The 15,800-nt window shown below is 54.8% G+C and overlaps 5 protein-coding genes across 5 annotated transcripts; 3 read left to right on the top strand and 2 right to left on the bottom strand.

Moving 5' to 3' along the window:
- Nucleotides 1–40: 40 nt before the first annotated feature.
- On the bottom strand, nucleotides 41–1,477 carry KVR01_011441 (CDP-diacylglycerol--glycerol-3-phosphate 3-phosphatidyltransferase; the record flags this gene model as incomplete). Its single annotated transcript, XM_044790267.1, has 2 exons — nucleotides 41–743; nucleotides 1,050–1,477. 2 exons carry the CDS (start codon nucleotides 1,475–1,477, stop codon nucleotides 41–43), a joined length of 1,131 nt encoding a protein of 376 aa, XP_044639816.1.
- Nucleotides 1,478–5,484: 4,007 nt separating this feature from the next.
- On the top strand, nucleotides 5,485–6,444 carry KVR01_011374 (uncharacterized protein; the record flags this gene model as incomplete). Its single annotated transcript, XM_044792820.1, has 2 exons — nucleotides 5,485–5,590; nucleotides 5,654–6,444. The coding sequence occupies 2 exons, from the start codon at nucleotides 5,485–5,487 to the stop codon at nucleotides 6,442–6,444; spliced, it is 897 nt and encodes a 298-aa protein (XP_044639749.1).
- Nucleotides 6,445–8,275: 1,831 nt separating this feature from the next.
- KVR01_011471 (uncharacterized protein) lies at nucleotides 8,276–12,193 on the top strand. The gene is made up of 2 exons (XM_044781863.1): nucleotides 8,276–11,516; nucleotides 11,580–12,193. Exons 1-2 carry the CDS (start codon nucleotides 9,238–9,240, stop codon nucleotides 11,608–11,610), a joined length of 2,310 nt encoding a protein of 769 aa, XP_044639846.1. The 5' UTR covers nucleotides 8,276–9,237; the 3' UTR covers nucleotides 11,611–12,193.
- A 368-nt stretch (nucleotides 12,194–12,561) lies between these two features.
- On the top strand, nucleotides 12,562–13,363 carry KVR01_011242 (uncharacterized protein). Its single transcript, XM_044786814.1, has one exon. The coding sequence runs from the start codon at nucleotides 12,808–12,810 to the stop codon at nucleotides 13,075–13,077; it is 270 nt and encodes an 89-aa protein (XP_044639617.1). The 5' UTR covers nucleotides 12,562–12,807; the 3' UTR covers nucleotides 13,078–13,363.
- Nucleotides 13,364–13,529: 166 nt separating this feature from the next.
- On the bottom strand, nucleotides 13,530–14,924 carry KVR01_011339 (uncharacterized protein; the record flags this gene model as incomplete). The annotated part of the gene is made up of 1 exon (XM_044787112.1): nucleotides 13,530–14,924. The coding sequence occupies one exon, from the start codon at nucleotides 14,922–14,924 to the stop codon at nucleotides 13,530–13,532; it is 1,395 nt and encodes a 464-aa protein (XP_044639714.1).
- Nucleotides 14,925–15,800: the final 876 nt, after the last annotated feature.

The raw sequence follows: 15,800 nt of genomic DNA, 5'->3' as shown, positions 1-15,800 counted from the left end.
GGCTAGTTGCGCGGCGGAAAAGATGCAAAGTCCGCTGCTCTTATAGCGCACCGCCGACCAACGAAACTATCCACATCGCAAGGCGCACTTTCAAGCTGACTCTCCTCTCCGTTCTGGCAAAGTCATCCCTCGTGACCTGAGCTGCGTGGTCCTGCAACCAGCGCTGCTCGTCACCAAGCCTCTTTTTGAGGTCTTCATTCTTCGTCAGGATCATCGCGTTCGCCTCGATGTCCAACGAGTAACTTCGCTTCGTATAATTCGAACTCCCTACCAGGCTCAGGGAGGGGTTCGAGTCCGAGGGTAAGGTCACCCAGATGCCTTTGGCGTGGTACGTCCATCCGCCTGGCTCGTTGACCGTACCCTTCCTCCATTCCTTGAGCGTGATGGCTAGGTCCTTCTTACGATGGTGCACATCGTGAAGGAAATTTCTTGCGAGCAATGTATAAGCGTCTGGCAACATGCCCGAAACACCCTTAGATTGATAGAAGCCATTCGCGAAGGGAGATGCGGTGATGACAATGTTGTGATGTGATGCTGTGGCAAGTAGCAGCTTGGTGAGTGATGGCGCTGGGTTGAAATATCCAGCGGTGAAGGTCCAGGACGAGTTGGAATACTCAGGAGATGCCAGTGTCTTCAAAACATGGGTGAGGGCAGGTAGTTCCGTTGAGGTGTCTGGCGACAAGAGCTGTGTCATCTGTGCCAAGGGGTAGACACTCGTGTCGAAGTCACCTTTATTAGGTGGGCTTGACTGGGTCTTTCCAGGTGTGATCAGTCCTTTGATGAGGGAAGTGGACTGAGACACAAACTGCTTTGGGCTATCAAGGGGAGAAGGCGCAGCATTCTCGGCCGGCCAGACCTTTTCGAAGCCAGCCGCCGAGCTCGATGGTTCTATCCTGAAGCTCAGGGATGACACAGCATTGTGTAGTCCCCAGAAGAAATCCGTGACGTCTTTGGAGGAGAAAAGGTGGTATCTATCCTGCCGATTCGTAAAGTAATCGGTGGACAGATTCGCCCCAGACAGCAGGATCTCGTCATCGAACCCATATAACTTCATGTGCTGCAGTCCCCAACCCTCATTTATTCTCTTGGGTATGTACTTCTTCCGCAAGCCGGTCAGATTCGGCGTGTGGTACATCCGTATCTCCACCCTATCTGGTCCAAACTCTTCGACCAGAGGAGCCAGAAGCGATGCGCAAGACGGCTGGGGGGCCTCCCGCGTGCCGCGGAGGGCATCGGTCAAGATGCTGAGCTTGAGCTCCGGTTTCCTCCGCAGAGCATCCCGCAAAGTCTCTATCAGCTCCCGCTCGGTCTTCCCTATATAAAGAGTCGACAGGAAGATACGCCGTTCCGCCTTGGAGATCTTGTCCTTCAGCGTCTCGTAGAACTCGGCCGGCGTCTGCAGGATCCGTATCTGGGAGCCATTGATGGGGAACGATGGTGCGATCCTGTCGAGCTCGCTCATGAAAGGCGCGAGCATGCCCGCAGAGCCCATGGTGCTCGATGCAGGAGCCGTGCCGGCTGTCGCATATTGGCGTCGAGCTGGGAGCCTCGAGACTCGAAAGTTGGGCGTGAAGAAGGGCTTTCTGACCCTACCGATGCCACATCTTGTCACGGAACTCCGGGCAAGCATTGCCGCATTGGAAGTCCAGGCGTCTTCGGCCGTATTCCACTTCTTAGGGGCGCAAGATCGAGGGCGTCGGTGGTAATACAGCTGGAAAATGGGTCGAAGTCAGGAGGTTGAAGAGCTAAGGAGCACAGTGCAGGGGGTTGACGGTACGTACCCTTAGATACCGGAGCTTCATGATTGGCTGGGGCAGGCCCACCCACCTCGGGGACTTGGGACCTGCGTCAGGACGACTTCGCTCTATCGCAGCCGACCCCGACTTCACCTCACAGCACTTGACAGCTTGACGCCCATTGAACGTAGTCAAGATGTCGACAATTAGCAGGACGCTCGGCGGTCTCCGCCGGATTGGCCTCAAGGTAGGCACCTTGCGCTCCATGAAATTAGAGACTATGCTAACGTGTTCGATTGCAGGAATACTGGCACCAACTTCAGGTACGTCCTACCCGTTCGATCCCTTGCCGCCTTCCAGATGACGACTGACCTCGGACTTTCTACGACAGTACATTGGTATGATGCACATGGAAGACTTGCGAGGGCCCCAAGGTTGCTGATACTGGAGCAGGCGATACGAAGGCCGGTACCCTGATCGGCACCGACAAGTTCGGCAACAAGTACTACGAGAACATGGCGGATGAGCTGCCTTGTATGGCCCCCAGACTCTATCCGACATGATATTCCAAGAATATTTCTGATCGAAACGGCCGATAGTGCGAACACGATGGGTGGACTACAAGAAGCACGACTTTGACGCGTATGTTCAAGACCGTCCCCCGCCCTTTGGAGGATCCTGAGACAGAGGGAGTCGGCTGACCACTCTTGGACGACGACAGCGCCCAAATTGAGCCTTTCTGGCACGCCTGGATTTCCTACGCCGTCGACAAGCCCCCAACTGAGGACCCCATTGCCAAGATAAACCGCAGCTGGGCGAAGCCTTACCACATCCCGAACTACACGGCCACGAGGGGCGCTTACAAGTCCTATAACACGTATGTTGACGATATCGATAGGGATGGCCGTAGATGATACTGATGTTGTAATAGGACCAAGCCGAAGATCGAGTCTTGGCAGCCCAAGGCTATCGCACGATGAGAAGGTGCGTCCTGGCATGGAGCGACCGCCTTGTACATAGGACAATAGAGAATTTCTTGCAGTCCGTGTCAACCCATCAATGCGTATTTGCAGCTTTTTGGCCCACGTGTGTGGACTGTCTCGTATCTTGAACCATGATAGCTGCCGGGTATGGTTCCAAGGTCTAGTTGTATTGCTGTCGGCGGTATAAGACGTGAGAGCAGATGTATAGACAGTTCTAATTCTTCTGCGAGCGGAGCATGTTGCTCACTCCGCCTTCCAAGTCTTTGCAACTTGACAGCAAGCCCCAACCCACTTCGCAGCTGTAACTCGGGGCTTGTTTGTTGAACATCTGTGGCTGGGCATGACAAGCGAGCCCCTTTGTGGAGGCTCCCGGCGACACACTAGTAAGCATTACCACCCAGAGAAGAGTAGGGTTCGGATTCCATGATCCGCCAGCGCCTTCTTAACGCCAGTCCCTCCTCAAGACCCCGATAGGCGACTCATGTAAACACAAATATCGTGAGCCCGATCAGTCTCTTTCAATCTCGCGTCGAAGTCGGTGTTCTACTCTTGCATCATAACCCGCCCGCGTCTGATCGGCTGACCATCTCCAACCAGCAGCATTCCAATCCTCAGGACCTAGGTTTCTTGCCGATCTGAAAGTTGGTGTCGGCCGCGGACCCCCCAATGATCGCCGTCAGTAGCTCCTCGAAGTCCTGCTTTGTTAAGTCCCAACCCATCTACTCCACCAATACCAGTATGCCGGCCTTCCTGCCGGCCGGGATGGCCTGCTCGACGATCTGTTAAAACGCCATTGGAATAATGGACTTGGAAGCACAGCAGTGTGTAGGTAAGGAGCAGCACTCTATCTTTGCCAAGTACTTTCAGGACACAACAAAGCTGGTATAATGCTGAGACACCTGTGTATGCCGTTCATCCCATCAAACCTGCCTTGTGTGCTATGGGATTTTGTATTCCCGGTCAGTTGGACTTACCTTCAAGTGGGCGATTGTGTTTTGATTCATGGTTAGGGCTTGGCAATCAGTGACTGTTTGGAATTATATGTTCCAAGACGTATCATTGTTTCAACCTGTCAAGGAAGCTCAGAGCAGGGAATATATCTATGTGAGAATCATATGCTGCTATCTTGTGCCAGGAAATCGGCAGACTAGCGGCTTGCTCACATCTGATGAATCGCCAGGGCTACTGAGCCTTGTGATGCCTCAAGCGTCGTCTATGTTGTGCTAAAAGGGCCTGCTGACGACTTCGCCTTGTTACTCGTATGTCGGTTACTCCTCGTTACGAGAACAACACATCTTCTATCGTGGTCCCAATACCGGCTTCCCATCACTCACTTTCATAGTTCCCCACGTACTGATGTCAGCCGCCTGTGCTATATCGATGTTTCGGCCTTTCCTGTGTCATAAAGCACAGGTGTGTGGGCCGCTCATCAGAGCTTGATGTTTCAGGGCATGCGGTTTTTATTGCAATGCTCTTCCCCACCAGACCTAAACACCAAGAACAAGCTGGGTTGTGACGCTGCGAAGCGGCATTGGCAGTTGATGCCTGAGTAGGTGGCCTTGAACGTGAACTGACTCCGTCTCAGCTCTGTGCCGTCTCCTCCCGAAGTTTGACGGGTACCACCACAAAAAGGTAAACTCTAAATATCTACCAATCCCCTCTCAAAAGCCCTTTCGTCGGACATGGAGGCCAAACAAGCACCGGCGGGCTTTGAGCTTACATTCTCCCTCCCATGACCGGCCGGGAAGAAGGTATCGTGGACGGATCAGCAGATCACCAGCACATCTCCAAACATTAAATAATCATAATTTAGGCAGTTAGGGGATGATATGCGCACTTTCAGGACAAGCACAAGTAGCTGTTTCTATTTATCCCCTCGGTCTGATGTCTACCCGCGTGGCTGGGTTGCGAGCGATCTAAGCTTGGCATGTGCCGGGAACAAAGTTAATCTGCTGGGCTTGCTGTGTGCTCTGACTTGGAGAGTCAGTTGTCCGACGTCCAGTGTTTGGGACGGGCCCTGCGAACTAGCTCCCGTCACTTTGGCTTGCGCGCCCCTTTGGAGAATAGGACTCCCACTGCAGAGCCTCGAGGCTCTGAAAGGCAGCCGCCTACGTCAACATGGGTATCGCCCTGTCGCCATATGCGGAAGTGAATGCGGGGGATTATGCTGCGAATTAGTATGGCATCCAGACGCAGCACGGGACGATCACCTATCAACATGGCGCTCGTGACACCAGTAGAATCCAGCGGCCACTGCAGCGCAGTGCCGGATGGCCACTCTCAGGTTGCTGCCGTCGGCCCCGGTGGCATACCTGTTGATGAGGGAAGTCATCATCGCCAAGTGGGATGTTCGGCACCCATCACGACTGCGCGAGATCCACCACTTTCAGACCGCGGGGTTCCATACCAAAACCTTAAAGCTGATCGGCGTGCACCCGCCACGGCTAAACTCGGGGATATTTGTTTCCAAGCTCAAACCCCAAGATGCGAGAAACAGGAGAAAGGGCGAAGCCAATTTATCATGCACTCATGTCGCCCACCCCCCGCTGCATCCGGACAGGAGGCAGGTGGTAAGAGTATGGAGGCATAAATGGCGGCTGCTGTCCCTTGTCCACATCGCTTGGGATGAGGGACCTCATCGCATCCTCGGGACGGATTCATTCGTTTAATACTCAGTTTGTAGTTTCTCAGGGCAGTGCCGCATAACCTCTGTGAGGCCTTTCTTCTCTCGTGTGATATAATAATCTCCAGTCCTTTCCGTCACAATGCGATTTATTCAGCTTCTGTCCGCGGCTACGGCCATCGTATATATCGCAGCAGGGTCTCCAGTCAACGAAAGGCGGGTGAAAGAGCTCCTACCTCGGACCATAGGTGAGTTGTCGCGGCCTTGACTAACTTACCCTTGAGCTGGCCAGCCTGATTAACACCGTACAGAGAACGCAGCAGCACCGGTCGACTCAGCCGTCAAGCCTGCCGAGTCTGCCCCAGGCCAGGGAGCAAGCGCTGGAGGGGAAGGTGCAGCAGCAGGAGGAGCGGCAGCGGGCGGAGCAGCAGCTGGCAACCGGACCATAGTGGTACAGCAGGGCCAGACCCTCGGCGCGATCGCAAAGCAATTCGGCACTGGTATCTGCGACATCGCGAAGGCCAGCGGCCTCGCCGACCCGAACCTCGTCGACGTGGGTCAGACCCTCACGATCCCCCCGCCGACCGCAACGCCAGACAACACGTCCTGCCTCCCGCCGCCGCCGCCGCCAGCAACGGCGCGCTGCGTCCTCGGCGGGCCCGACCGCCTAGTCATCCCGGCAGACGGCATCACGGCCGAGCAGGCGGCCAAGTTCCTCAACATCACGCAGGACGCCTTCGTCGCCGCGAACCAGGCTGCGGTCCCGGGCAACAGCAGCGCGAAGCTGGCCGGGGGCAGCGTCATGCAGGTCCCCGTGTGCCCCAACTCGCAGTGCACCATCAGCCAGGGGACGGTGAAGAAGGGCGACATCTTCGACAAGATCGCGGCCGAGGCGGGGTCGACCACGGGCCAAATCCTGGGGCTGAACCCGGGCATAGACCGCTTCAACCTCGCGGTCGGCCAGACCTTCACGCTGCCGAGCAACTGCCAGAACGTGACTGGCGGCGAGGCTGGGGCCGGGGCCGGGGCTGGTGGCAATGCCACGGCTGCTGCCCCAGCTGGGGAGGCCGGGAAGGGCAAGGGGGCTGCTGCGAAACGGTGAGCAAGACGTGTCGCTTCCAGAAACGAATCCGTCCCGGGATGGGTCCGTGGTGTCGAAGGCTACACGGAGATTATGTCCGCCAAAGTTGAGGTATCGGAAAGTCTGTCGAGGGAATGCCCATGAACTCGGAACCCAAGATGCACTGCCCAAGCATCCAAAATAATAGTCTGCCTCGAAGGCAGAAGGCAAACTGCCGTTGAACGGCCTGTCGAAGTTGGCCTGGTCGGCGTCATTTCCTTCCGCCCTGTGATCGGGTGTCTGCGAGGCTAGAAGCCATTTCGTGTATAGGTCAGGCCAGCTTGAAGCTGATGCCTCTAAATCAGTTGTTTTTCATCTTCAATACCGACTCAGGATCGCAAACTTCACAAACCCGGCCCGCAAGCCCACATATCCACCGCCGAAAGGCAGAAGGAAAAATGTCCGTGGTTGTGTATAGTGTTTCAGGCCACACAAGATCGATCGCAATGAAACGGGTATGTCATTGTTTGCGATGGGATCTGGGGCTTTTGTGGGGCGTCTGCAATGTCCATCTCGATTGCCGTCTGTCGCGCACGTGCGAGCGACGGGCTATTGCAGAGGCAGCTTACCATGTCAGCCATGTTCGCCACAGACCAGATCCAAGGTGAGATGTGCGCATGCCTTTGGGAGGATGGATACAATTGCGCGGAGTAAAGCGAAGGAATTGGAGTGGGTTGATCATGTATGTACTCAGTACTGGCGTGTAGCAGCAAGAAAGTCATTAAATCAAGGTATCTGGATACTTGAACAAGATAAGCTGATAATAGCAGCTAGACCGACCGGGCTTGGCCGTTCGGTCAGGAACCAAGGTGACTGACGCGAAGAATGATTACGGCCGCGTCAGTCAGGGCCAAGGTGGTGCCGCTACTGCTGGCCCTCTCCTCATCCCCATCCAGCCATCTTACTCGAATACGAACAACCCTTGACGGTACGGGCGAGGGCGCCCGTTTTGAGCCTAGGCGACTTTGTACCAAGATTTTCCGTAAACCTTCCAGCCCTGCCAGCCAGCCCAGCCTGGAACAGCTTGGAAACGGTAGTCTCTGATGCAATATTATATGGTAGCATCCAATACTCACAGGCATCACAGCTATGACATAATTGGGCGCTCTGCGCATGAGCAATGCTTGCCGTTGCGTCTGATCAAACTGAGTTTGAAAGCTATGTCAACGAAGAATGAAGGCTTGTCGGTGGTGCAGAAATGGACAGGTAGAAATTACTGGCTGTAGTAATAATAAGTCGCTGGCATGGCCTTGGGATTTGGCCCAGCAACCCTGAGAGACAAATGAGCAGGCCAAGTTGGTCTGCCCGTCGTTCCTGTGGGCGATACGAGGTCTGCACTGCCACGCACCGCGCCCTTGGACCGTCCATTGGCCACGACGACTCGCCATCACCCACAGTCAGCGTTGGTCTTACACAGAGAGTGCCTGTGTGCCTGAATGCCCAGCTGCCCAGAGAGTCAATGACAAAACAAAAGAGAGGGGCTATTACGAACCACTGGAATGGACTCGGCGGTCAGCGGACCGAGCCTTGGTGTTGTTGTGTTGTTGGTGTGTTGTTGGAGGGGCAGAATGACAAAACAGGCTTACTGTTTGCGTATTTGCCGTGCAGAGTACAGCTGCAAGCACCTTAGGCCTTGCAGGGCGGTCGCAGGCATGCAGGGCAAGGATTGTCTGGGCGGTGGGTCCCCCAGCGACGGCCCGCTGATGATCTCGACCATGCTTCTCTTCCCAACTGGGAAGACCTTGGCTGCAACAAAACCTCTTGTGCTGCCTGTTTCTGTCCTAGGGCGGGTCCTCGGACTGCCGCAGGCCCCCAGCAGTCCAGAACCCTTCTGTTTCTGGGGCAGGATTGTGAGGAAGGAGGGGGAGGGGTATCTACCACCTGTATCCTGCTTGTTCCCTGGGCGCTTCTAGCGGTCTGATCCACGGGCGCTGGGGCGCCAGGGCCCTGGGAACAAGACAACTCGAGAGAGAGGCTGGGTTCTGGGGCCTGCCTTCCTGGAACGGACGCTGACGGCCAGAGACGGGCACCAACGTGCCAGATACGGCACCACGGCACCACGGTCCACGGCAGCAGGGGCAGCTCTGGTGAAGAACGTTGTTTAGCGTTTCATTAGCGCCCAGCAGGGCTGTGTCTGGTTGGCTCGACGTTCTAGTGACCGTCTGGGCACCTGGCACTTCCTGGGCACACCCCAACAAACACCCGCTCCAACCTTGCCTGGCCCGGTCCTTGACGTCGTTCCAGCTACTTCTGCTCCTGCTTCCCAGGCTCGAGCCTTCCAACCTCCAAATCACCTCACCACCACCGCCGCCACCACCACCCTCACCGTCCACATCCCGCCTCGCGCGTCAAGCACGGCACACAACGTGGCAGACAAAAGGCAACCGGCCACACCACGCTGCTGGGAGTACGGCCTGCCCGACACTCGCTTCTCGCCGTTTGTCCGGTTTCTAACTTGGTCACTGGCTCGGCTTCAGGACTCGGATTTGACTCTCGCCTTGCCTCACATGCGCCGACCCTCTCTGCCCGGCCTCTGGCAGTCACTCGCTCCGTCATTCCCATCGAGGACCTGACTTGAACATCGACACACTGTCACCACAAGAGAATCAAGACCCGACAAGGGCATCAATATATAGGCCTTGGGCCCGGCCCACCCACGCTCCACACCCGCCCGAGTGCGACCGACCGACCCGAATGACCGTCCATCCGACCGTCGACACGATTTACTAGACTTTGGTGCAATCGTCACCACCGCACACGATACTGTCCATCACCATGCGCTTTCCACAAGCACAACGATTTCCTCTCTTCCTCCTCTGCCTCCTGGGGCTCTCTCTCTCCGCCAGCGCCGAATATGTCCTCCAAACAACGTCGCTCAGCACCTGTCAGGCGAATTCCGGCTTCTCAGCCAGCCTTTTCGATGTCGTCTATACGCCAAACAACGACTCGGTCGCCGTCGACATGACCGCCACGTCCACGGTCGAGGGCTATGTCCTTTTTGACATTTCCATCACCGCCTACGGCTATGAGATCATGCGCAAGACCATTGATCCCTGCACTGCCGGCGACGGCTTCAAGGGTTTCTGTCCCATGAGCCCCGGCAATCTGAACAACCCCTTCAACGTCCCCATCGACCCGAGCGCAAAGTCGCAGATTCCCGGCATTGCCTACACCTTCCCCGACATCGATGCCAAGGTCCGTGTCTTTATCAACAAGACCGATGGTAGCCCTGTCGCCTGCGTCCAGGCTGCCGTGTCCAACGGAAAGACTGTCGATCTTGTTGGCGTCAAGTGGGCCTCTGCCATAATTGCCGGGTTGGCTCTTGCGTCCTCCGCCATCATGTCCGGCCTGGGTCATCAGAACGCTGCAGCTCATGTGGCTGCCAGCGCCCTGTCGCTCTGTGGGTACTTCCAGTCCCAGGCGTTCATTGGTCTCGTCGCGATCCCGCTTCCGCCTTCCGTCCAAGCTTGGACCCAGGATTTCCAGTGGAGCCTGGGAATCATCAAGGTCAAATTCATGCAGGACATATTCACCTGGTATCAGCGTGCCACTGGCGGCACTCCCGCCTCGCTGTTTGATTCCCTGACCAAGTATTCGGTCCAGGTGCAGAAGCGTTCGTTGAACCTCGAGGACACGCCCGTCAATGGGCTATATAGGAGGGCCGTTGCGATGATGCCTCGAAGCGAAGTCAGGGCAAAGGCGGCGCGCCACCTCGCCAAACTCGCGAAGCGGGCGGGCAATTACAAGAGCCCCTCTGGTGACTACGTCGTCACCGGTGTGCAGAGGTATGCCTACCAGGCAGGCATCGAAACCACCAACTTCTTCTTGACGGGGCTCGTCTGGTTCTGCATATTCCTGATCCTTAGTGCTCTGGCGGTGGTTGCGTTCAAGTACATTTGTGAGGGCTGCGCCAAGGCCGGCTGGGTCAAGACAGATGCCTTCGCCGACTTCAGGCGGGACTGGCGTACTCACATGAAGGGAATCCTGTTCCGCATCAGCCTGGTTGGCTTCCTTCCAATGTCGTTTCTCTGCCTCTGGGAACTGACACAGGGAGACTCGCCGGCCGAGATGGTTTTGGCCGTCTTCTTCTTCCTTGGTATCCTGGTATCATTGAGCTGGGCGGCTTTCAACGTCATCCGCATGGCCAGGCGTTCTATCGCGCTGCACAAGAACCCGGCCTACGCCCTGTACTCTGACGCTCACGCGCTCAACAAGTGGGGCTTCCTGTACATCCAGTATCGCGCCTCGGCCTACTACTTTATTGTACCGGTGATCATCCACACTCTCATCAAATCCATCTTCGTCGCCTTCGCCCAGAAGTCGGGAGTTGCCCAGGCTGTCGCACTGATCATCATTGAGGTCACCGCATTGATCGCTACCAGCGTTTTGCGGCCGTACATGGACAAGTCGACCAACGCCTTCAACATCACCATCTGCGTTGTTAATTTCCTCAACGCCATCTTCCTGCTCATCTTCACCGACGTTTTCGACCAGCCTGGTCTCATGACTGGTATCGTGGGTATCTTGCTGTGGATTCTGAACGCGGCCGTCACGTTAATCCTGCTCCTCATCCTGATCATCACCACCGTGGTCATCTTCTTCAAGACAAACCCCGATGGCCGCTACAAGATGGCCGATGACCGCACTTCGTTCATGAAGTCGCAGTCAGTTCTCAACACCACAACGCAGCTCGACGCGCTGGCTGCCACCGCACGCGGAGACCACGAGGGCGGGTATATCAAAGCTCGCATCGAGGACGAGGATGAAGAAGACACTGGCTCCTCCAGGTCAGGCCTCCCACGTCACAATGGCGTCCCGCACACGCCTGGCCACAGTGACAGGCGGAGCGGTCAGAGCCTGGTACCATCGGAGGAGCTGAATGAGAAGGACGCCATGGTTCAGCGACCAGTATCAATACCCAGCACAACAGACTCCGCCAGCTTGAGAGATATGAATCGTGCACCTGTGCCAGTCAGCCCACTGGCTAGTGGCTCAAATTTGGGCCACCAGCATCATAGCGCCATGTCTGCGCAGAGGGGCGGCGATCACGCAGCGTGAGTATGATGACCAGTGCGCAAAAACCCCACTGGCCAATTTAATCTGACGATTTCTGGCAGCCCATGGCAGCGGGGCCTTGGCTACGACTAATCATGAGCTGTTCAAGAATTTTGGACATATTGTAACGTTTGAACATAATACGAGCGAGAGCGCATTCCAGCGGAAGTGGGGTGGGACATAATTGATTAATGTGCCCGGGCCGCATCACACACATCTTGCCTTACACAATAGGCACAATACCGGAGGTCGGATCTATCAATGATTTAGTTCCGGGGCTCGTTCTGATGATTTACCTGACGGAGTTTTCGGCGAGGCAGGAAGGGCCTCTCTATTTTGGTTTTGACTGGGAGGAAAATGGTTGGGAATGGTAGAATTTTGGACAATCCCTGATAGCGCCTTTGGGAGGTGTGTCGCGTACATAGGTTGTACCGCAGAATCACATTCATTTTCTGGAGACTGCGGAGTGGACTGAAAAAGGACTGCTGTGGAGTGCAGGCGGGTTTTGGCGGCTGTGTGGAAGGTTGAGAGAGGAATGTTAATCGTCTCAATGGGCATTGCGGTGAGGGCGGCCGCGGAAATACGCCGTCTTTGTTGTCGGCGGGATCTATTTCGCGGATCAGGTATACATAGCGGAACAGACAAGCTAGAACAATGCCATACTACATTAAATCTGAGAGATCAATTTCCTGTAGGCTTTTCATGGCCATCTAAATCCAGAAATCAGCACATTATGTGATAGCTTGCCTGGAGCTTACGATCCAGCAAGGCATGGTCGTGGGTGTAGTTGCTAGGCCATGCATGTCAGACTCCAGGAATACAATCGACCTTCACAGTGGATGGGGTTTTAAAACGGGAGATCAGCCAGTGCAGTTAAGCTATTCGGAAGATCTCGCAGACTTGGAATACTGAAATGCCCGAGGGCGTCACACTGTTGCCACTGTGCAGATCGTCGTGCCCATCCCTGCAACAACGTGGGTAATTTGATAGCAAACTGCGGACGTCATATTGACGATGTGCTCGATAAATAAAGCCATGCTGGCTGCCAAACCCGCCAAGGCCACTCCTTGATCAACTCATCAACCATAGTTGATCAAGCTATTGAAACATCCATATCAAAAAAACAGGCAATTAACCGCTGCAGTGCATGCACTTCACAAAGTTTCCTCACGCCGCCAACTTCAGTTATTAACATAACACAACCACCGACTCACCGATCGTTAAGCGCCGCCACAGGGTCCTTTTAATACCAAGAGACAAACAACACCACCAACAAACAGCCCTACAAAAATGTCCAAGATCGCCAAGGACGTCAGGGCCGGCCTGAAAGGCATCCGCGGCGCGGGCGACGCGATCCGCGGCGACGCGATGGAGGCCGCGGACGAGCTGCTGGACCAGAGCCCGGACCACCCGCGCGCGCAGGCCAGCGAGGCCAGGAACCAGGCCATCAAGGAGAAGGGCAAGGCGCAGCTCGAGAGCGCCGACGGCGCCATTGGGCACCGGCATGGGACGCGGTCAAAGACCGCCGCGGCTGCGGCTGCCTCGGGTGAGGGGATGTAGGAGTCATTCGGATGTCCGGGCGTGATGGTTTTTGTGCATATGTGCTGGTATGTGTCTAGGTGTTGAGTTGGATTGGATGGATGGGGCACATGTTGATTACTGGAGTCTTCGGGGGCGTGATAATGTTGTATGTGTATGAATCGAGTTTGAATTCCTGTTGGCTTTGATGTTGTCTATCCTTTTGGGGGTTAAGTTTTTGAATAGCGACAGCAAGGCTTATATATATGTATTATGGGGATTAGAACCGAAACCACTTGAGTGCGTGCTCCGCTTATAGGAGAACTCGTGTCACGGTGTACAAAACCTCACGTTGTAATTCTTGAAGCTCAATTTTGAACCTTTGTGGATACTTAGTCAAGCAAAATGGTCTATTTTAAAATTGTGCGCCAACTCAATTTCAACAAAGCAAAGCTGGTGCAGTCTTCTGAGACCTACACTACGGATCCCACCAATTAATCAATAACACGGTCAACCCAACTCATCCATTCCTCGTCTCGCAGTAGCGCCGACATTGAGACCGTGGGCAACGCCAGAGACATCTCATAGAACTCAGACTCCGAGTTCAAGGGCAAAAGAAGCGCGTTCCCCGGACTCACTTCGCCTTGTATACGGCGGACCGCGTCTGGCTTCCTTGAGCCCATGCCTGGAATTTCCCAGACATTATTTCCTCCGAAATACCTCCAGCTGTTAAGCTGGATCTGCCCACGGAGCCTTCGGTCTTGGCTCAGAACGAGACGACGGCAGTCCCCAAGCCTGCGAAACAGCGCCTCACGGCGAAGAATGTCTGCTTGGCCAACACCAGCGACGGCGTCCGCGATCAGGTTCACGAGCTTTGCGAAGGCCGGTAGGTTCTGCTCCCCACAGACCGATATAAGCTCTTTGACTGGAGTCTCTATAGGTATAGTGACGACCGCGTTTCCAAAGTAGTCCAGTGTCTCCTCGTGGAAGCGACGTCTGAAGTCGATTGGAATGAAGATCTTGCCCAGGTCAGCATCTGTAGATGGAGGTGCTGTACACTGTTCGCTACCGCACCTGGCCTTTGTAACGTGTGCCCAGGTTAGCGCTGCTAGAACCATGAACGCTGATGGCTTCTGCAATCTCGCGTTGGGACCCAGAGCCTCGTTCACCTTGGTCCGAAGCTCGTCTATTTTATCGATCCTGAAGACAAAGATCTTGGCTTCGCTCGGAATTTCTCGGCTTGGGGTACCTCCTGGCAGAATGTCAGGTAAGCTTGGAAGAGAATTCGGCTCGAGTACAACCGCGAACTCAGGACAACCCTGAGACAATGTTAGAAGTGTTTCTTCAGATATATCAGGGTCCTGGGGGAGGTCTAGAACCGTACGTGAGGGCTCGCCCATGATCTCCAACCCGCGTGTAGCGGCTGCGAACGCCTCTACGAACTGGCCTAGCCCATAGCCGTCTGCAGCTGAGTGGTGAACCGAACAGAAAAGGAGAAAGCCCCCACTGATAAACCTGACGCGCGCGTGTGCGACGGGTACGGGTCCCTCGTTGAGCTTCAATGTGTTGTTGAGGTCAAAGTCCGGACGAATGAATTCGTGCGCTGGGAACCCGCGGGCCGCGAGGCTGGCGTAGTCTGCACCCCCAATATCGGCAACTAGAGGTATCTCTTCTTGAGATGGGGTGAGGAAAGCCTCTTGTCCGAAGCGCGAGGTCTCAAGTTGCAACTTGGTGGCGAGGACGGGGAAGGCCTGCCCCACGTGGTTGAGTGAGGCTCTCAGGTGCTCGTAGATAGCCTGGGCCGAGGCATCGTCCGCCAGGGGAAAGGCAAGGACGATTTGTATGTAGGTGCGAAGAGACGCTTGGTCGAAATGTGAGAGTCGCTGCATTTTCGCTGAATAGTCTTGCTTTCCGAGAGCTGATGTTGATCCTGGTTTTGATATGATGCGGGTGTGCAGGAACATTCAAGGGCTTCATGAAACACACAATCGGGTGATTACCAAGGTCTGATTTTATACATGTGCACATACTACCAGGTACCGATGATTAGGACTAGTATATGAGGTTTTGGTCACAATGCAATTGTAGTTACTCTATAGAGAACAAGGGAGACAGACTTTTCGGAAGTACAACTTGTCCACAGGTACCTAGCAGTACAACAAAGACTGGTGAAATTGAAATCCTCTCTTTGTCAAATACAATGCACCTGGGCATTTTTCAAAGACCTAAGAGGCATAGATTTTTATTTTTCAATGCTCTTACGTTCTAAGAATTATGTGGGAAGCCAGTGGGCTCCAACTCGGAATCTAATCGCTCTGAAATTCTAAGCGATGCAAGAATTCAACTTTGCCTGCTCATGCTCGTATCCGTCTTACGTGGTACGGAGTACAGTACAAGATCCCGGGAACTCTCTTATTGTTAACGAATCACCCGTCCAGCCCTGTACAAATAGTACCCCCGGACACTAGGTAGATATGTGGTTGTTGGCAGAGTAGCAAATTCGTGTTCCTGTTCACCTGTATGTGGTGATGTATCCATGTGCCCCGTGTCTTCAGCATCCGGATAATCAGGTCACTATCAATTACATCAAGGAGCGGTGCTTGAGCTTGCGAGAGAATATGCGGGCTTTGTGACCCACTTCTCCCTCCATACAGTCTGCACAACCCGTGATTGTCGTCCCGTAGCCCGAGTCATGCGCATCTTCTGCCGCAGTCACACTGATTTTCCATACAGATACAATTGGAAACTGGGACCTTGTTTGAATG

Source organism: Diaporthe batatas (genome assembly GCF_019321695.1).
Source record: "Diaporthe batatas strain CRI 302-4 chromosome Unknown Contig00015, whole genome shotgun sequence".
Classification (NCBI taxonomy): domain Eukaryota; kingdom Fungi; phylum Ascomycota; class Sordariomycetes; order Diaporthales; family Diaporthaceae; genus Diaporthe; species Diaporthe batatas.
The sequence above is the reverse complement of the archived record's forward strand: the minus strand, read 5'-3'. Positions and strand labels throughout refer to the sequence as shown.